The sequence below is a fragment of the Condylostylus longicornis genome, unplaced genomic scaffold, assembly GCF_029603195.1.
Source record: "Condylostylus longicornis isolate FDR11 unplaced genomic scaffold, ASM2960319v2 ptg000179l, whole genome shotgun sequence".
In the NCBI taxonomy this organism is placed as follows: Eukaryota; Metazoa; Arthropoda; class Insecta; order Diptera; family Dolichopodidae; genus Condylostylus; species Condylostylus longicornis.
The window spans coordinates 631517-650028 of record NW_026578147.1 but is presented as its reverse complement, the minus strand read 5'-3'; the positions used below and the strand labels follow the sequence as shown (position 1 = coordinate 650028).

The 18512-nt window shown below is 30.1% G+C and overlaps 3 protein-coding genes and 1 long non-coding RNA gene across 4 annotated transcripts; 2 read left to right on the top strand and 2 right to left on the bottom strand.

Moving 5' to 3' along the window:
• Positions 1-4247: 4247 nt before the first annotated feature.
• On the bottom strand, positions 4248-5780 carry LOC129616320 (craniofacial development protein 2-like). Its single transcript, XM_055531930.1, has 2 exons — positions 4573-5780; positions 4248-4527 (listed from the first exon to the last, which is right to left on the bottom strand). The coding sequence occupies exons 1-2, from the start codon at positions 5778-5780 to the stop codon at positions 4248-4250; spliced, it is 1488 nt and encodes a 495-aa protein (XP_055387905.1).
• An 85-nt stretch (positions 5781-5865) lies between these two features.
• LOC129616319 (M protein, serotype 6-like) lies at positions 5866-6696 on the bottom strand. Its single transcript, XM_055531929.1, has one exon. The coding sequence runs from the start codon at positions 6694-6696 to the stop codon at positions 5866-5868; it is 831 nt and encodes a 276-aa protein (XP_055387904.1).
• A 147-nt stretch (positions 6697-6843) lies between these two features.
• LOC129616315 (uncharacterized) lies at positions 6844-9018 on the top strand. Its single transcript, XR_008697532.1, has 2 exons — positions 6844-7284; positions 7359-9018. It is a non-coding gene; the product is annotated as an uncharacterized LOC129616315 (long non-coding RNA).
• A 2581-nt stretch (positions 9019-11599) lies between these two features.
• LOC129616313 (T-complex protein 11-like protein 1) lies at positions 11600-13458 on the top strand. Its single transcript, XM_055531919.1, has one exon. The coding sequence runs from the start codon at positions 11744-11746 to the stop codon at positions 13130-13132; it is 1389 nt and encodes a 462-aa protein (XP_055387894.1). The 5' UTR covers positions 11600-11743; the 3' UTR covers positions 13133-13458.
• Positions 13459-18512: the final 5054 nt, after the last annotated feature.

Below are 18512 nucleotides of genomic sequence, written 5' to 3'. Positions count from 1 at the left end.
AATACGTTATGTAAATGCTTTGAAAAAGTTGTTGCCTTCTCTGAATCCGTTCTTGCCCACTCTCTATCGCTCGTTAAAATTGGTGGAATATGCTATTTAGGCCGTTTGGTATTTTTAGTGGCTCTCCATAACGAGTAGTTTGTGTCTGTTGTCGGGCCTAGGTTTAATATGCAGGTCCTGCAAAGCATTGTTCTTGAGATCGTTCAGCATTTTTTTGATTTCTTTTGAACTGTGGTTAAGATTCCGTTTGTCGATTGGTGCTTTGTTAACCTTTCATATTCCTTAACTTACGTTTTTCAGCTATTTCGGCACAATGTTTTATTTTAGAAAGCTTTGCTTTCAGGTCTTGCCACCTTTGCTGCATTTGACATATTTGATTAAACTTTGCTGTTGCTTCCGTTACTTTGTTACTTTAAGTTTTAGTGGAATTTGCAGATCAATATCGTTATCCATTGCAGCTCTGTATGAATTCCAGTCTGTGTGTTTATTATGAAGTTGCTTTTTCATAGGTTTTAGAATAATTTTTGATGACACAGTAACTAATACAGGACTATGATCCGAAGATAGGCCAAGCCTTCTCCTTTGGTGACGTAAATTTGTTACGATCGACCTGTTAGTAGGCTTTCCTGTGAACGTATACCCCAATTTTAGCTCTTTCAAAGCCATATAGTTGTCTTCCTTTGTATGTAGATAACTGGGAACCTAATATCCTTCGCGTTTAGATCACCGCCTGCTATAACTTTATCTCCTAGAGTATGAAAGTTGTTTTTTATTGTTTTTTGTTAATGCTATGTTTTGGAGGACTATAAAGCGCTGATATTGTTACCTTACCTATCCAGTCATCTACTTCAATACTCGTTGATAATTATAGACGACCCTCCATGGGCTGTGCCATCAGGATGCATGGGGGAATGTAGTATAGTGCTGCATTTTAAAGTAGCTCCTACTGGTGAAATGCGTTTCGGATATTAGTAATATATCGATGTCATGTTCTTGTACAAATTCTTTTAGTTCTTGTCTGTGCTGCAAAAGGCCGTTGGCATTCCAGAGTGCCAGTTTTAGTAACTTAGCCATTGTTAAGTTTTATGGCGAGTTTTTATTGTATTTATTACTGATTCCATCTGTTCGCTTAATCTTTTTACCAGTATCTCCAGTTCCCGAGTATCATTATTGTTTAATTTTCTATTATGTTGTTGTTGACTAGGGACCTGATGAATGATATTTTGATGATTGGTAACAACCATTTCTAGAAACCCCTGAATTATTTTTAACTCTATGTGCGTAGCTAATATTTGGTGTGACCATGATGTGATTTGAGGAGGCAGGATTCAAGTTGTTATCCCTTTTGGGAATCATTTGTTTGACTCTGAGTGGTGAAAATTTCTTTCTTTGGAGCATTTTGTAGAGTTCACATCCTTTGTAATTTGCAAGGTGATTTCCAGCACAATATATACATTTGACATTATCATCCCTCTGTGTTCTCGCACATTTGGCTGTTTCGTGGTGTCGACCACACTTCACACATCTGGGTTTGTTGCAAAATTTAAATGTGCATACTTTCTATTATTTTATAAATCTCTTTATTGTTGTTTTTCTGGTAACAAATCCACATAGAAAAGTGGAAGTGGACTTCCATCTTTTCTACTTCTAATTTTAAGGACATTCATCACTTTGTGTTTGTAGGTTTCCAACTCTTCTATGATAATGAAGATGGGTGTAGTCCCCTGAGTACGGTGCGAAAGTTTCTTAAATGCTTCAGCTTATAGGTTTGAAATTTTACTTTTGATTTATTTAGTTCAACAATTGTTGCCCTGTAATCTTCAATGGTAGTTGTTTGTATCTTTATTTTTGTTTTGTCCATTACTTTAATGTTGTAATTGTTTTTGTTCGCCTTATTTAGGAGTTCATTTAGAGGTCTTATATTATTTAGCTCCGTTACAAATAAAGGTGGCGGTCTCGAACTGGTTTCATCAGTTTTGTTTTCTTCTTTTGTTTCATTGTTTTCTTTTTCTAATTCAAGAGCCAGTATTTCAAATCTGTTAGTAGCTGTTGATATGGGGCTCAAGCTACTCTCCCTTATTTTTTACTGCTTTGAAATGGGTTTCTTTTCTGGAGTATTTCTTTTCTTTTTTTCTGTAATAATGAGACTAGTTGTAGTCGCCTCAGTGTTCATTTGTGTTGCTATACTCATATTTGTCGTAGTTTACTTTTAGGTTTCTTTGTTTCTGATTTCAGCAGTTTCTTCAGTTCATTTATCTAGAATCTTAATAGTAAACGCAAACGGACAAAAATTTACATCAGTACCTACTACCTATCATTTTACAATCGGAGTTTTTGAGTCATTTGCTAAGATACTATTTACAAAATATATTATTGTCTTTTCCATAATCTTTTCAATATTTTTTAACTTAGGTAATGTAATTGGTGTCATAGTTTTAAAATACAGGCTGTTTCCATTTCAATTTGGTACACTAACCATTGCAGTAAAATACCGTTAACCCTATCGTATTCATCTCGTCAAAACACTGCGTACATAAATCTATCATTTTTGTATATTTATTCTAAAGTCCATTTTCTTAAAGTTTATACACTTGCTGTTAATAGTCTTAAATTAAAATTCAAATTAAGCTCAAGCGAAATTGATAAATTTAACTAGTAACGGAGAATATTTTTGTACAAGTATCTACATGCAAGAGAGCCCGCTGAGTATAAACCTATTGCGAAAGGGATTTCTACTACATTCCTTCTTCTTCTTAGAGTGCCTCTCCATTATGGAGGTTGGTTATCATCGTTTTGACGGTAGATCTTGAACAAACATCTCTAAACAATGTAGTGCTGGAACAGTCAAACCACTCTTCAAGATTTTTTAACCATGATTTTCGTTTTCTCCCTCTGGTCTTTGTGCCGATTATTTTGCCCTGCGGTACAAGTTGGAGAAGTCTGTATTTGTTGTTGCGCATGATATGTCCCAAGTAACTCAATTTCTTAATTTTAATGGTGTTAAGTAACTGTTTCTTCACCTTCATACGTCTCAGAACTTCAACGTTACTGATCCGGTCTGTCCATTTGATTCGCAGCATACGCCTGTAGGTCCACATCTCGAATGCGTCGATTTTCTTCTGGATTGCCTTATTGATTGTCCACGTTTCGGCTCCATATAGTAGGACTGGCCACACGTAGCATTTCAACATCCTCTTTCTTATGTCAAGACCAATTTCACCCCTACAGAAAAGATTTCTCATTTTGTTGAAAGTTGCCCTTGCAATTTCAATTCTACTCGAAATTTCTGCGAAATTGGTGACATCAGCTACTATGGTCGATCCCAGGTACTTGGTTCTATTTATCCTTTCGATCACTCGACCGTGAATCCTAAGACTATGCCTTGCTGACGGATTTTTACCCAGCACCATGTATTTGGTTTTGTCTAAATTCATTTTTAAACCATATTTTTCTGCGCAATCACTCAACGACATCATCATAAGCTGCAAGTCCTCTGCGTTGTCTGCAACAATAATAGCATCATCTGCGTATCTCACGTTATTGATTATTTCGCCATTGACTTTTATTCCAAATTGCATTTCTTCCAACGCCTCATCAAATATTGCCTCAGAGTATGCATTAAATAGCAAAGGTGACAAGATACATCCCTGACGTACTCCTCTTTTTATCTCAACTTTTTGTGAGATCCCATCATTTGTTCTTATTTGTGCAGTTTGATTCCAATACAGATTTTTAATTATTCTGATGTCTTTGCTATCTATGTTTTTACTTTCTAGAATTTCGAAGAGTTTGTCATGCTTTACCTTATCGAAAGCTTTTTCAAAGTCAATGAAACATGCATGTACCTCCACATTAGAATCTCTGCATCTCTGGATCAGTGTATTCACCACAAAAAGAGCATCTCTGGTGCCAAGCCCGTTTCTAAAACCAAACTGAGTTTCCTTAATGTCTATTTCCAGTTTGCTGAATATCCTTTTGAGAATGATTTTAAGGAATAGCTTGATTGAGTGGTTCATAAGGCTGATAGTGCGATAGTCACTGCATTTTGAAGCTCTACTTTTCTTCGGCAATGTAGTAAAAATAGAGTTCAACCATTCTTGAGGAATTTTTCCTTCATTGTATATTCTGTTGAATAGTGCAGTCATTTGTTCTATTCTATTATCATCTAACAGCTTATACAGTTCGTTTGGAATGTTGTCTGGGCCATTTGCTAATCTATTTTTTGACTGGTTGATTGCTGCCTGGACTTAAGACTTAATTATAACTGGACCACTTGCTTCCAATGGATCTGGTGTACAAACTCTAACGTCATCAAATAGATCCTCCACATACTCTTCCCATCTTTTGAGCCTGTCTTCGGGGTCAAATATTATAGATCCATTTTTATCTTTTAGATTTCCACAATTATTCTTCTTACTAATCCGTGTGACCTGTTTTATTTTTTTGTGAAGTTGCAAGAGGTTGTGCTGCTTGTCTAAGTTTTCTATCTCAGTACATTGCATCTCCCAATATTTTTGTTTCGCTAATCTTATTTTATACTTTATATCTTTATTTATTAATTTAAATTTATACTCATCAATTGCCTTATATTTTCTTCTTTTCTCCATTAACCGGAGAATTTCTTCAGACATCCAAGCTTTCCTGGCTTTATATGTTTCTCTTTTTGATAAATCGGATAATACACTATTAAAAGGTCTTTTGAATTGGCTACACTGATCATCCACATTCACTTGGCTATTGATAGTAAACCTATTTGAATACAAGTCACTATTGAGCTTTTCGGCATAGGTTTTTCTCACATCCGGATTATTTAGACGATGGAGATTCAGCTTGACATTGTCACTTTTTTTGGGACATTTTTTGAATACTATTTTCAGATTGGCAACCACTGGATTGTGATCCGAATTAACATCTGCTCCAGGGTAGGTTTTAGCATTTTTGATGGCGTTTCTAAATCGTCTGTTGACCAAAATATAGTCTATTTGGTTTTTTATTATTGACTTTGAAGAACTTTTAGGTGATGTCCATGTGTATAATCTTCTGGGTGGTAATTTGAACCAGGTATTGGTTATTACAAAATCATTATCAATACTGAATTCTACCAACTTGTCGCCACGTTCGTTTCTCTTACCAAGACCAAATTTTCCAACAGTATTTTCAACTTCACCGCTTCCAACTTTTGCATTAAAGTCCCCCATAATGATTGTTGTATCTTCTTTTTTCAAAATACTAAGCGTAGCTTCTAACTCGTTATAAAATTCATTACACTCATCGATGGTGCTATCAGAAGTTGGCGCGTAAACCTGAATAAGATTCAACATGTTATTTTTGGCCTTAAGTTGAATGAGCATAATTCTGTCTGATGTTTGAATCGATGTAGTTATCATTGCTTTCAGTTTTGATGAGACAAAAAAACCTACTCCATTTCTGTGATTGTTACTATGTGTAGAACCAGAATATATAACAAAATTTTCTGAGGTGTTAAATTCACTACAATCAATCCAGTGAGTTTCACTTATTCCAAGGACGTCTATCTCCATTCTCTTCTTCTCTTGTTCAAGGTTTTCAACTTTTCCAGCTTGTAACAAACCCCTAACATTCCAGGTAGCTATTCTAATTTCATTATTTTTGTAGATTGCTGCTACATTGTTCAATGACTTGCTGTTTGTGCTGTTATTCAAATTAACGGCGTTTGCGTGTTGCTCGATGTTGTAACTATTTTTCGATGATATTATACTAGGGAAAGAACTGATGAGGTGGTTTCCCGTTGCCTTCCTCATCTCCTATTATTATTTAATCAAAATCAAAATCCAAGGTCAGGCCGAGTTATTTGCGGTACGGTGATAATATAATATATACAATCAACTATGTATCCTTAAAAACTTCGCTTAGATTTATTACTTTATCTGTTTTATTCGACTTTAATAATTTGTCTTTTTTGTTTTTTTGTTTTTTAAGCTCAGCTTCCGGGAATTCAGAATCGTCAGAAGACCTGTTTCTCTTTTGTATATCTACGTTTTGTGTTGTTCTAGAACCAGCTCCAGATAATGCTTCTACAATGAGTTTGCCTTGTCTCAAATCCACCTTTTTACCTTCTTGCTTTAAGTTCTTTTTAACTTTTATCAGTTCAGCACGTTTGGTTCTTTGTTTGTATGTGTAATCCCCTTTGATGTAATACAGACTTCCTTCTATCAGTTTCTTGTTGTCAAGTATTTTCTGTTTTTGCAACAACGATACGAAACTGAAGAGAATAGGTCTGCTTTTCTCAGCACTATTGCTTTGACGTCCTAAACGTTTGGCGTAATTCAAGTCAGCAACCGTTGTAGGAACTTTAAGCGTGTCTTTAATAAATGAAATTACTACCTCCGGCACGTTTTCTCCTACTTGCTCCTTTATATTCCCAATGATTATATTGTTTCTGCGTGATTTGATATCGTTTAGTTCTTTCTCCGTTTCTTTCTCTTTTACTGTTTCTTCCAGGTTTGCTTTCAAAGTGGCAACTTCCAGCTTCAATTCTTCTATTTTATTGTTGGCTTGCTCAAGACTTTTGCTAACCTCCTTTACAATTTCTTCCTTATTTTTTTGCAAGCGTTCTTCAATAGATTTGTTTAATTCAATCTTTAGTTCTTGTTTAAAAGTATTGAATTCGCTCTTGAATAATTTAGCTATATCTTCAATATCAATTTTGTTACTCATGATACATCTACTTATTTTACCGGTAGCACTACAATATTAAATATGAAATTGCTAACTCTATTATGTATCAAAAAGTATCAAACAGATAGGTAACTAACTTTCGACCACTACTCTTGTCAACCCAAAATGACAGTTTGAATTCTGCAATGTTTATATTGGCACGATTTTCGCAAATCACTTCAAATAATTAATTATAGCAATTTATTATTAAATTTTTACCCCAAATCAATTCCCCCAAAAGTTCAGGCAACTATGTTGTCTGTTTTGGCAGTAATCGCAGGAGCAAAATTACGAAATCAATTGCAACAAATGTAAATCAACCCTTGCTACCAAACTCGAGTGGCAATTTAATAGCACAGCAACTGGGTACCTATCATGTACTTGAAAAAGAATTATTATATGGAGTGACTTGATTGCCAATACCAAAATTCACAACGATTTTTCCTGTTTATCAGCCTTAGATATCACCAATTACCCTTTTAAATTCAAGATTAAATTTATTCAGTTCAAAACAACAAATCTGCAAAACAAAAAAGTGTACTGTACACACGAAATAATCTATGAACTGAAATCCGCTAAAACCGTACAGTACGTAAATTTTTCTTTTACATATATGTAACTTAAACAAAAACTCAATTATTTAATCTAGTTTTTTTTTTCAGCACAACTATGTAATCATGCAATTTTCCGCAAAAACCTTTATCCCGAACAAATATGCACAATTTAATGTACAATTTATCAACAATCACTGGCGTAAACTATTTTATTTTAATTTTTAAATCAGAGCAAAATAATAATCAACCGCACTTCTCAATATACCTTGACCGTCATCTCTATATGTCCATTCTACATTCCATTTATCCTTTTTTTATAATTTTTTAACTTCTCTAAGGTGAAAAATTTTTCCATCCACTTTTCATATTTGTTAAATTATTCTTGAGTTGATTTGTTTCCTCAATCAATTCAGCATTTTGTTTTACAAAATTTTTTCATTTCTTTTGCAAATCAAAAAGTTTCAATTGCAGCGCACATTCAAACTCATAATTGTATACCATTATTAGATTTGAATAATAAATTCAAAGAAATAAATATTTGCTACCTTACTCAGTTTTTACGGTAGAAAATTTAGGAACTCTCAGTTTCCATAATTCATTATTTAGCAAAAGTTTTTATCCTTTTTTTAAGGAGAGAGAGATTTATAAGATTGGTTCTAAATGTGTAATCTTCACTGTTAAAATGCAAGGAGCATACCCCAGCATTTTTCATAATTAGTTTTCATATTTTCACTTTTGATGCAATACACCATAATATAATTTAATTTTTATAATCAAAAAAAAAAATTAAAATGTTTTTTTTTTTCTTCGAAAAATTTTAAAATTAAATTTGCATTTACATGTATGTTTTTTTTAATTTTCACAAGAGTTCACAAAAACCAAATCGCATTACTTAAAAAAATGTAAACAATGAAAATATGCTCCAGGATACGTAAGATTTTTGAAAAATGGCATCGGAGATTTCTTATTAAGCATACCTTGTTACCATGCTGTAACTTATAAAAAATAAAGCTGTCCCGAAAATTTAAATTTTTCAAAAGTTATACAATAAATAGTTCTGTCTGGGATAAAACTTGAAAAACTTTAAAAAGAGAAACAATAGCGAAATTTTTCGCAAAAAAAAAAAATAAACCAGATGAAAAACTTGAAAATAACTTAAAAACTTTATATTTGATAAACATAAAGTTTCAAAGTATGTATTTATCAAACATATATTTTTCGTTTATACAAAAAACTGAAAATATTGATTTTTGATTATAAAAGTGTGAAACTTAAAAAAACCGCTTGTGAACCCATTTTGGTTATTTTATTTTTAGCTGAAAAGTTTTGAAAAAAAAAATTATTGTTGATCAAAAATTTTTTTTTCAAATATAAAACTTTCTGACATAACCAAGAAAAACATATGTTTCGAAAGCTGTAAGATTTTAAATTTTTAAAACACTAAACTTTACTTACCAAACCTTAAAAAACTTTAAACATTGAGAAAATGAGAATGTCATCATTTTTTTTAAAAAAGTATTATCCCTAATCCCAGACGCTTTGCATGCAAAAACTTTATAAAGTTTTCAAAGGTTTTTAAAAGCTTTCTCATACCAGACAAACCTAATAGGGATGTTTTACATGAGCAGCTAAAGACTATTGGGTACGTTCAGCAAACTAAAGCGCCTTGATAAATTGCGACGCTTAGTTGATTATCGATGCAGAGCTCAACTGAACGATTTGCAGCACTTTATTTTTGCTTTAAAAAATAAAACTTTTGCTATATTGACGGCTGCCTGTTTTATTTTTCTTTATTTTAAATTTTTAAAAAGACAAACAGAACGGAGAGTGATAATGGTAATGGATAGTACTTATTTTAAAATAATACAAATTATATTTTAAATAAACTACAGAACCATTGCAATTATTTTTGCTTTATTCATTTTTTTTAAATAATATCCCTTTTTAAAAAATTATGTCCAATAATTGTTCTTTTTGTAATTTTTAAGTGAAATATATGTATATGACATCCAAATGTCAAAGTTAACCCGCTGTATGAACGCATCCATTGTATCAATAAAAATCAAATGCGTCAATATACATTTCTTTTGCAGTTGTTGAACTAAGTTACTCTTTATTTTTAACTCTAAGGCACAAGTAAAGTGTCCTTATATATAAGACAAAACCTAACCAACCTAAAAACAAGTAAAAACGATTCAGTCGATACAAACCGATATAAAATTATTATATCCCAAGTATTCGAACTTGGCAAACCACTCTATAGAACCTGCATGGATATGTCTGACCTATAATTGGACACACAACTGCAAAGTTTCATGAAATTGACAAACCTGTCAACCCATTCCATAAAAACTTCAGGGAATGTGTGGCCTGATATTGGACACGCGACTGCCAAGTTTTATGAATCTAATTCTATTATTTTCCCAAAAAATTAAAACTTGCTTTTGGAGTTGTATCGCAGCTACGCGAACCACTGCAGCTATTCCATTAAAATTTTTCAGAATATACATATGTAGAGTAATTCGACACATTTGTGCAAAATTTGATAGTCATATCTTTAATAATTTTTGAATTATTTAAAAAAAAAACTCTTTGGGCTGTGTGGCAGATCCAATTACAATAGCAGCTGTTTGCATAAAAGAAACAACTTGTGAACGTTTGGAAACAATACAGAATTTTACGCTGAGCAACAATACATATATACATTTTATATTTCCACTCTAAAGGCGACTTCTTCAAATGGTTGCAAACTCCATACCAAATTGAATATATCCTTCATTTTATACCAGGGTATAAAATGAAGTAATTTTAAATGTAAAAACTGAAAGGATGTAGAAAAATTTTTTGTTCTATTTTTATTTGTTTATTCTTGTTTTTGTAATTTTGTTGAGTGTCATTATGTAAAAAAGTTTGTTTATTGTAAAGTTTTGTTTATTTTTGTTGCAATAACTGACAGCTGACGTTGACGTATAAACGTACTTGCGTATAAAAATAGTACGACTTCGTTGATATTAGGAACTAAATCCCCGAAATAGTGCCATGATTATTTATTTGCCTAACTCAAATTCTCAGATGGAGACTTTATCCGAAATTTAACCCTTTACGCTTCGTGCCTTTTTTGCGCCTGTTGGAAGTCAACTCCAAGGACTTTTAGGAAATATTTTGTAATCACAATACTTTGAAAAAAATTTTGCAGTTTTTGGAAAAATGATTTTTTATTAAGGAGAATTAACTCAAAAACTTAAATAACTTGAATGTATCTAAAAATAAATTCAAATTCAAAATATTTAATTTGGTTGACATTTTTTTTATAACATATACGGAAAAAAGCAATTTTGAAGAAGTTTTTGTAGAAGAGTATTAAACATCTCTAAATTATTTAAATATTGATTAATAATATAAAAATTTCTTCGTATATTAGGGTAAATTAATTTATGAAACAGTCGCCTACATGTAGATCGGGTTTTCTTGTACATGTATCACAATAGAGAGTTGTCCTTTTTCTTCCAGGACCAGCTCAAATTGTGAAATAATTAACCGTTAAGATCGCAAATGCAAACAAAACAACAAAGAACAGAGGGAGAACATGTTTAATGTTAAAAAAGTAACGGTATCAACTATAAATTCATGTTTTAACCAGAAATAATTACGAAATAAAATGTTGCCAGTAAGCAGTAGGTAGTTGGAGTAGACCGTTTTTACTTGTTATGCCAGCCAGACCGGTAGTTGAAGTCCAAAGGGTTAATACTATTGCTACAAAAGTTATCAATAGAATCAGCTGATCGGTGATTGCTAAAAAAATTAATTGTCGCCATTTTACTTTAAATAAATCTGACAGTTAATCTGATGAGTTAAAACTAATTTCATATTTTTCTGGTGGACAAAATCTGTACTACTTTTACCAGACTCAGATTAAATCTTAGTTACTTTGCATATATATAACACAAAATTAAAGAGTTACTGTATACTCTGTATGAGCAGATTTGCTCGTTGGAAAATGAATAATATTAAATAAGGAAATCTGGGTTCTACGAATAAATAACGGAAATCAATCTGTTCTAATCAGATTTTAAGAAAAAGTCGGTTTTAAAAAAAATTACGAAATTAATTTTTTTTATTTTTGAACACCGATTAGCTGATTTTTATTTTGATTCTAATATTCCTAGTAAATTTTTAAATTTTGACATAAAATCTGAGATAAATTCAGTCATCAGATTTTACCGTAGATTAATTCTTATAATTTGACGTATGTATATCTAAACAGCACATAACAAATTTTTTCTGATTGGGTTAAGTGAAATGTGTATCGTAAATATTAAACACATGTATATAACATCCATTAGCAACAATTCTGTTGTTGATTGTCTATAACTCAATTTTCAATAAATTTGTGACTTAAAAGAAATTTCTTTGTCTAAAAAAAATAATAAATAAATTACTTGTTCGCAAAATTAAGTGTGAATCATTTTTTGATATAAAAGAACAGAAACAAAATGCCTGATGATTCACTGAAAAGAAGCTCCAGCTTTGAACTGAAAAAGGAAGAAGAAATTGAAAATAGGTCATCTATTAACAGCTTGGGAACCACTGAGGATATGAAATTTGTTTTAATCAGCTCAAATGGCAGTCCACCGAAGGTTTTGTCTTTCGATGAGGTGTCTCAATTGTCGAAAAATCTTGAAAATATGGCTTTAATACATGAAATTGCCTTGAATCCTGATTTTAAGTTAAAACCTTACGAACCATGTAACACCTTAGAAAAGGTTGTTAAAGAAATGATGCATAAAGCTTTTTGGAATGTTTTAAAAGAGCAACTAAACAGTAATCCTCCTTGTTATGATCATGCTTTGCAATTGCTCCGTGAAATTAAAGAATGTTTTCCTTATATAATATTAGAAAAAAATAAAAAGGTTTTGGAACTCATTAACGAAAAACTGGATCCGTCCATAATATATGAGCAGGCTAGAAATAACTCTCTAAATTTTAGGGCTTATGCTGATTTTGTAATTGATATATTAGCGAAATCTTGTGCTCCAATAAGGGACGAACAAATACAAAACTTAACAAAAATTGAAGATGTTGTTGAAGTGTTCAAAGGAATATTGGAAGCGATTGCTGTAATGAAATTGGATATGGCAAATTGTATTTTAGAACTTACAAAAAATGAACTTATTGCCAACGCTATTGAATACGAAAAACTCAAATTTCAGGAAACATTAAAATATGATAAAAATTTTCCAGGGATAAAAATGTGGCTAAAACGAAATGAAGTTAGATTCGAAAATGCCAGCAAAATAAACTCCAATGAAACCATTTTTAGAGCATATATAGAACTTTTAGATTGGACAACGAGTAATATTTATCCTGAAGTTTTTTCGCATGACAAAAGCAGATTAGAAAGATTGTCTACTACAGCAAAAAAATTATGCTTTCTGTCTACTATTTGTGCAGTTTTGCAATCGATTCCTCTATTTAAAAAAGAAAGATTAAAAATGTTTTCCAATGAAATTCTTATTCTTCTTGACGCTGCGGGATCTGAAATTGATTTTCAAGACTCTAGGGAAAGTATTTGGATTCATATTCTTGCAACTTTTTCTCAAGGCAATGAAAGTCAAATGCGTGTTGACAATGATAATTTAAAAGAAAACTTTTTTTATGCTATTGCAAAGGGTTCACCTGTTTATTGTTTAATGTGGAAAAGATTAATAACCTATATTTGCATAATTTTAAAAACTAAGAATTCCCCTCCTCCCCCGCCTGGTTATGAGATTTATGAAACTGAGCTAAGAACATTTGCGCTGAATTTCAAACGAATTGTTATGTACAACTATTCAGTTTATGGAGAGCATTACTTAAAAGTTATACAAGAAAATGAAATATGAGGAAACTTGATTTTCATCTAATCCGAGTTCTTTTTGTGAATGGGACTTGAAATGAAAAATTTTTACTAAATGAATATTAGCTGTAAATTAAACCAATTTAACATGCCTATAATATTGCACGATAAAAAAGTTCACATAAATTATACAATAAACTTACTGATAAATGGTTGACATTTTCGATTCCAATTCAAATATTGGATTAAAACATTTACATAATTTCTACAAAAATTTCGCATGAAGTTACTGTATAGTATATAATAAGCATATATATATATATATATATATATATGAATATGTAAGTACATATTAATAAATTAATGAAAACTATATACTTATATTGGTTATCAGTTTTTGTGGGTGTAATTGTGGAAAATCTACAGCCTTATCATGAATTTCGTTCGTAGCTCCGATATTCGGAAAATTACGAATTTCATATTGTCCATTTCGAACTACTAATATTATAATTCAATATTCGTAACAGAGTAGTCATAAATTACGTTCGTAGTAAAAATAACACTCAATAGTCTACGAAAGAAATACACGTAACAACCAATTTAAGGAGAGATCGTTATAAATTTTCAAGCTTTAATTTTTTTTGTTTGTTCTTACAAAATAGCTACCATGAAACGAAAGTAATTCACATTTGAAAAAAAAATTCAATAACTATAAAAAACTCTAAAACTCCGTTTCTAAAAAATATCCTTTATGAATATTTTGTACTGAAACAGCAATAAAAACATAGAATTTTACGAGGAAAATTCATGTTAGGGCTTTTAATCTAGTTAAAAGAACAAAATGTGTAAATGTTTGATGGAACTTCTTTATTATCCGAAACTAACTTTATTAGCAAAAATCAGCTGAAAGAGTTAAATATAATATGAACCTCAACTTTAAAAAACATAAGTTCGAATTTTTTCCATATATGTACATAGATTAACTTTTGTAAGTGGTACAAAAATGGAATATTTAACCCAACATACGTTATGTACATACATAAAATACATAGTATGTACACACTACCCTGTTATCACTATCTCAAAAAAAGGAAGGAAAAAAAAAATGCTAAAACAAAAACTAGTGAAAAATTAGTGAATGCTAAACGGTTGTATTATTCATTTAGAATAACTTTTTTCCATATAGGATTACATGCAATGCACAACGGCAACTTTTTTTGACAGTTCATTTTGTAATGATAATACTACGGCTGACTTAAATACAGGTCTTGACCCTAAGAGAGAGAGGTAGTTCACAGTTGACGAATTTACACGTATTCTTATGGGGCCTATAGAGGGCACTTTTTAACATCATAATCTCTCACAAGATCAACTTTTTTCAAATTTTTAATTAGAACAAGTTAAAATTCAATCTTTTTCTATTTTAATAGTGTTTTAAAGTTTTGTGATATTAAAACATTAAAAAATTGTTTTAAAAAAACCTTCCAGGTTCCGTTAATTTTTTTAAGATTTCAATAAATGCTACACTATAGGAAAAAAAATAGTGCGATTTTTCTTTCGAAGTATTTAGTTGATTTTGGTGTATTTTTTCAAATTTGAGAATATTTACATTTGGTATTAACGATTTGCTTATTTTGTATGATATATCTCCCAAAATGCATACTTCTGATACAATCACATATATATCTACATATTTTTCATGTGTATAATATATTAACTAAACTTATGTGCTTCATAATTCATTACTGCACATGTGAATTATTTTTATATTAAGAGTCCATATAATTTTTTTAGGTATGTAGCACCAAATTTTTTTTTATTCACTGTATTATTATTTTTTACTCTCGATTCTCTCAAATATGTTGTCTGACATGGCGGTACAAAAAATGCGGAAAAAACTCAAAAATATATTTAATCAAAATTGAGTTAAAATTTTGAGTTGATATTTGAATTTTTTTATATGTTGTTTAGAAATCTCCAAATTTCATGTTAGTATAAATTATTAATTTTTAGTCAACTTTTCGTAAAGAAAACTAGAAATGAAAATAGGCAAAAATTATAACTTTTCTAAAAAAACAACGAAAAAAAATTATTCTTAAGAAATGTTATTTCTCAAAAAATACGTATGCAATTTTACAAATACATTCACAAAAAAGCAGGGTCCAGGCCTTGATTTTTGTAATGTCAAGGATGATACCAAAAATGAAGAAGTTCACTTGAATGTGACTTGTGAGTGATGAAAGCAGTAATGACAGGCCCATAATAAGTATATAGGAATGTATCTTGTTTTTTTCTTGTAGCTTTCGTTATTCTAATTTTTTTAAAACATATTTCTATGTTTCTAATTATTTCTAATTTTTTTTAAAACATATAAAATGCAAAAGCTTTTTTGCAGATAGGTTAAGTAATGTCTTTATATCTAACAAGTCCCAATGCTCAGAGAGAAACTTGAAAGCACGACCTTATTTTATATGGGTTTTTTTAAATCGAAGTGGCTATTTTTTGAGAGGAAATATTAAAATAAATTCACACTTATTATAAAGCAGGTAAAATTTAGAAAATATATTTGAAAAATGAAAAAAATATATTAATAGTTTCATTGATAACTATTTTAAAATTATAAAAAAAGCGGAAAAACAACAAGCACATCCTTCGCCTTCAACGTTTTATATGTTACTGAAAGCATTTCATTATTTTTAAGTGAACAGTTTTTTTTTCTCATAAGGTAAGTTAACTCAAGATATGGGAAGTAACAATGGTGTCAAGTTGAAAATATAATTAATGAAAGATAATTCTTAAACATTGATATAAATACATAGTAAAGAAAAAATTTGAAGAGGGAATTAGAAAATAATATCTAAAATACAATCAAATATTATTTTTTAAATACAAATTTTATATAAACTTCAAAATTTTACCTCTATTTTTATTTGAAAAAATATTAAAAACTTACTATCATTTATATCAATTACCTAAGAAAAAAAAAAATATTTAAAATGTTTGGAAAGAACAATCATATATTTTTATGACCGGATTTGAATATTTTTTTATTTTTGAAATAAATGATATTTGACCAAATGACTCAAAAATTCCGACTGTAAAATAACAGGTATTTTAAAATTTTTGTTCAGGTATTTTAAAATTCTTTCCGTTTAGAATTAAGATAGGTCATACATACACATGCAGGGACATTTCATAAATAGATTGCTCTTGTTTACCTGCTAATAAAATATGAAAAAAGAGCACAGCAAAATTTTTGAAGCACTCAATATAACATGTTTGAAATAGTTTTAAAATAATTATTTAAAAAAAAATTATTAGAAGTAACATACATATTTATTTTTAATAGCTTAAAAACTAACTGAAATTATTTGAAACAATTTTATAAGTAACGTATGAATAATCGAAATGAGATAATTCAAATTGTGTCAACCTATATTACTTTTAATAACATTTTTGTTAGCCGACACTACTCAACTTACCTTATTGGGAAATACAAAATGTGCATAAAAAATCATACATCCTTCCTCATTAACATTTGAAACCATACTGAAATATGAATTTGAAATTTTTTTTCATTTTTTCTTTCCTCCTACCTTTCTTTCTTTTTCGTGCAATAGAATTTAAATGGGAAGCTTTTTAAAAAATGTGTATAGTATCCTGAGATTTTTTAAAATATTAAACTCTTTTTTACGTAAAAAAAAGAAAAAAATAATAAAAAATATGACACGATCAGTGGCATTTAAAGAAAAAACCAGCAACGAAGCCAAAAATTCGTAATATTTCGTAAAAAAAATTGAGTATTGGGACTTGTTAGATATAAAGACATTAGGTTAAGATTTAAATATTTCAGTTTTGTTAAAAAAAAGACGTTGATATACGAAACAACACGATAATAGAATCAACATGTAAATATCGTGTAGGAATAATGGTTGCCAACTGAAAGTGAAAAGATTCTCAGAACTAAATACAAATGAAAATAAATGAAAAGATTTTCACACCAATAGGTTTTTATTTGTTTGTACAGAAACTACATGCTCTTACTAAATACCTTAATAAGTGTGTACCGCGTATATGTATGCCGACCTATACTCAAATTTATACGCGCGCTGTTCATATATGAAATCTAAATACCGAAAGACAAAATGACAAAAACTCAAAAATACAAAAAAAAAATACTTTCACATATCTTCTCAGTTTTTAAAATTTAAAAATTGTACGTTGAATTTACAATGAGAATTCCAACGATGCGTATTTCGCACGTTTGGATTCTCATTTAAATAGACGTTAGGTTGAACGCTGAAACAAAAAGAAAATGAGAAAAAATAGAGTTGATCGTATCAACTCTGTCATACCCGTACGAATTTGTTATCTTATGTTCGAGTAAAAATGCCATAGCGGATTACGGGACAGACTATGATTTTAAGTTACCGTATTATCATTTTAATTTATGCAAAATTTCAGTGTTATGTTTCAATATTTTCTAAGATATGACCAAGCTATTGAAGTTGTATGACAGTTGACATACAAGGAGTCAAGAACTTTCAACAGTTTTTATCACACATAACCGCCCTAATAATAATACACTTATTTTCATAAAATTTTTATATTATAGCTTTAATCATTTCTGAGAAAATGCCAAATAACTTTTGGAGTTGTATAGCAACTATCAGAAGCAGTCTTGAGATCTCAATAACTTTTAATGAATATGGCTTCCATTTTTCCATATTTTATTTTGCGAAGTTTCAGTACTTTAGTTTGAATAGTTTTTAAGATATAGAGAAATAGCTTTCCAATTTATATGGCGGCTATCAGAAGGCGCAATGCAATTTCAATTATTTTCATCAAACACAACAGCCCTATTAATATATTCGCTTGCGCAAAAATTTAATACTATTAAGTCTATAATTTCTTAGATAGAGCCAAAAAAATTTTCAAGTTGTATGGCAGCTACCTGAACTAGTACCTCAATCATATTCAATTTTTACTTTAAAAAATCATTTGTGAAAATTTGGTGAACTTAACTCCATTAGTTTCTGAATTATCGGGACGGAAAGGCAAAGCTAAGTCGACTCAGAATTCGATGCTGATCAAAAACATAAACTTGAGTCTATCTATATCTCAGATCATTATTTCTTAGCGTTACAAATGGTAAGGCAAATTTATAATACCCTTCGTATACTATGTATTTATTGTACATAATGTAACATCATAGAGTGTAAATCTTTTAAAATTGTAATTTTCTAGAAAATTTTCAAAAAATAAAAAAACGCGATAATTTTCAATTCGCAAAGCATATTATACGAAAAATATACCTTTAGTTCATTCTAATTAAATAATTGTACTACATATGTATATCCATCATGTCTGGTATATATTATCTATTATGTGTAAAGAAACAGTAGGGAAACTGTACAAATTATCTA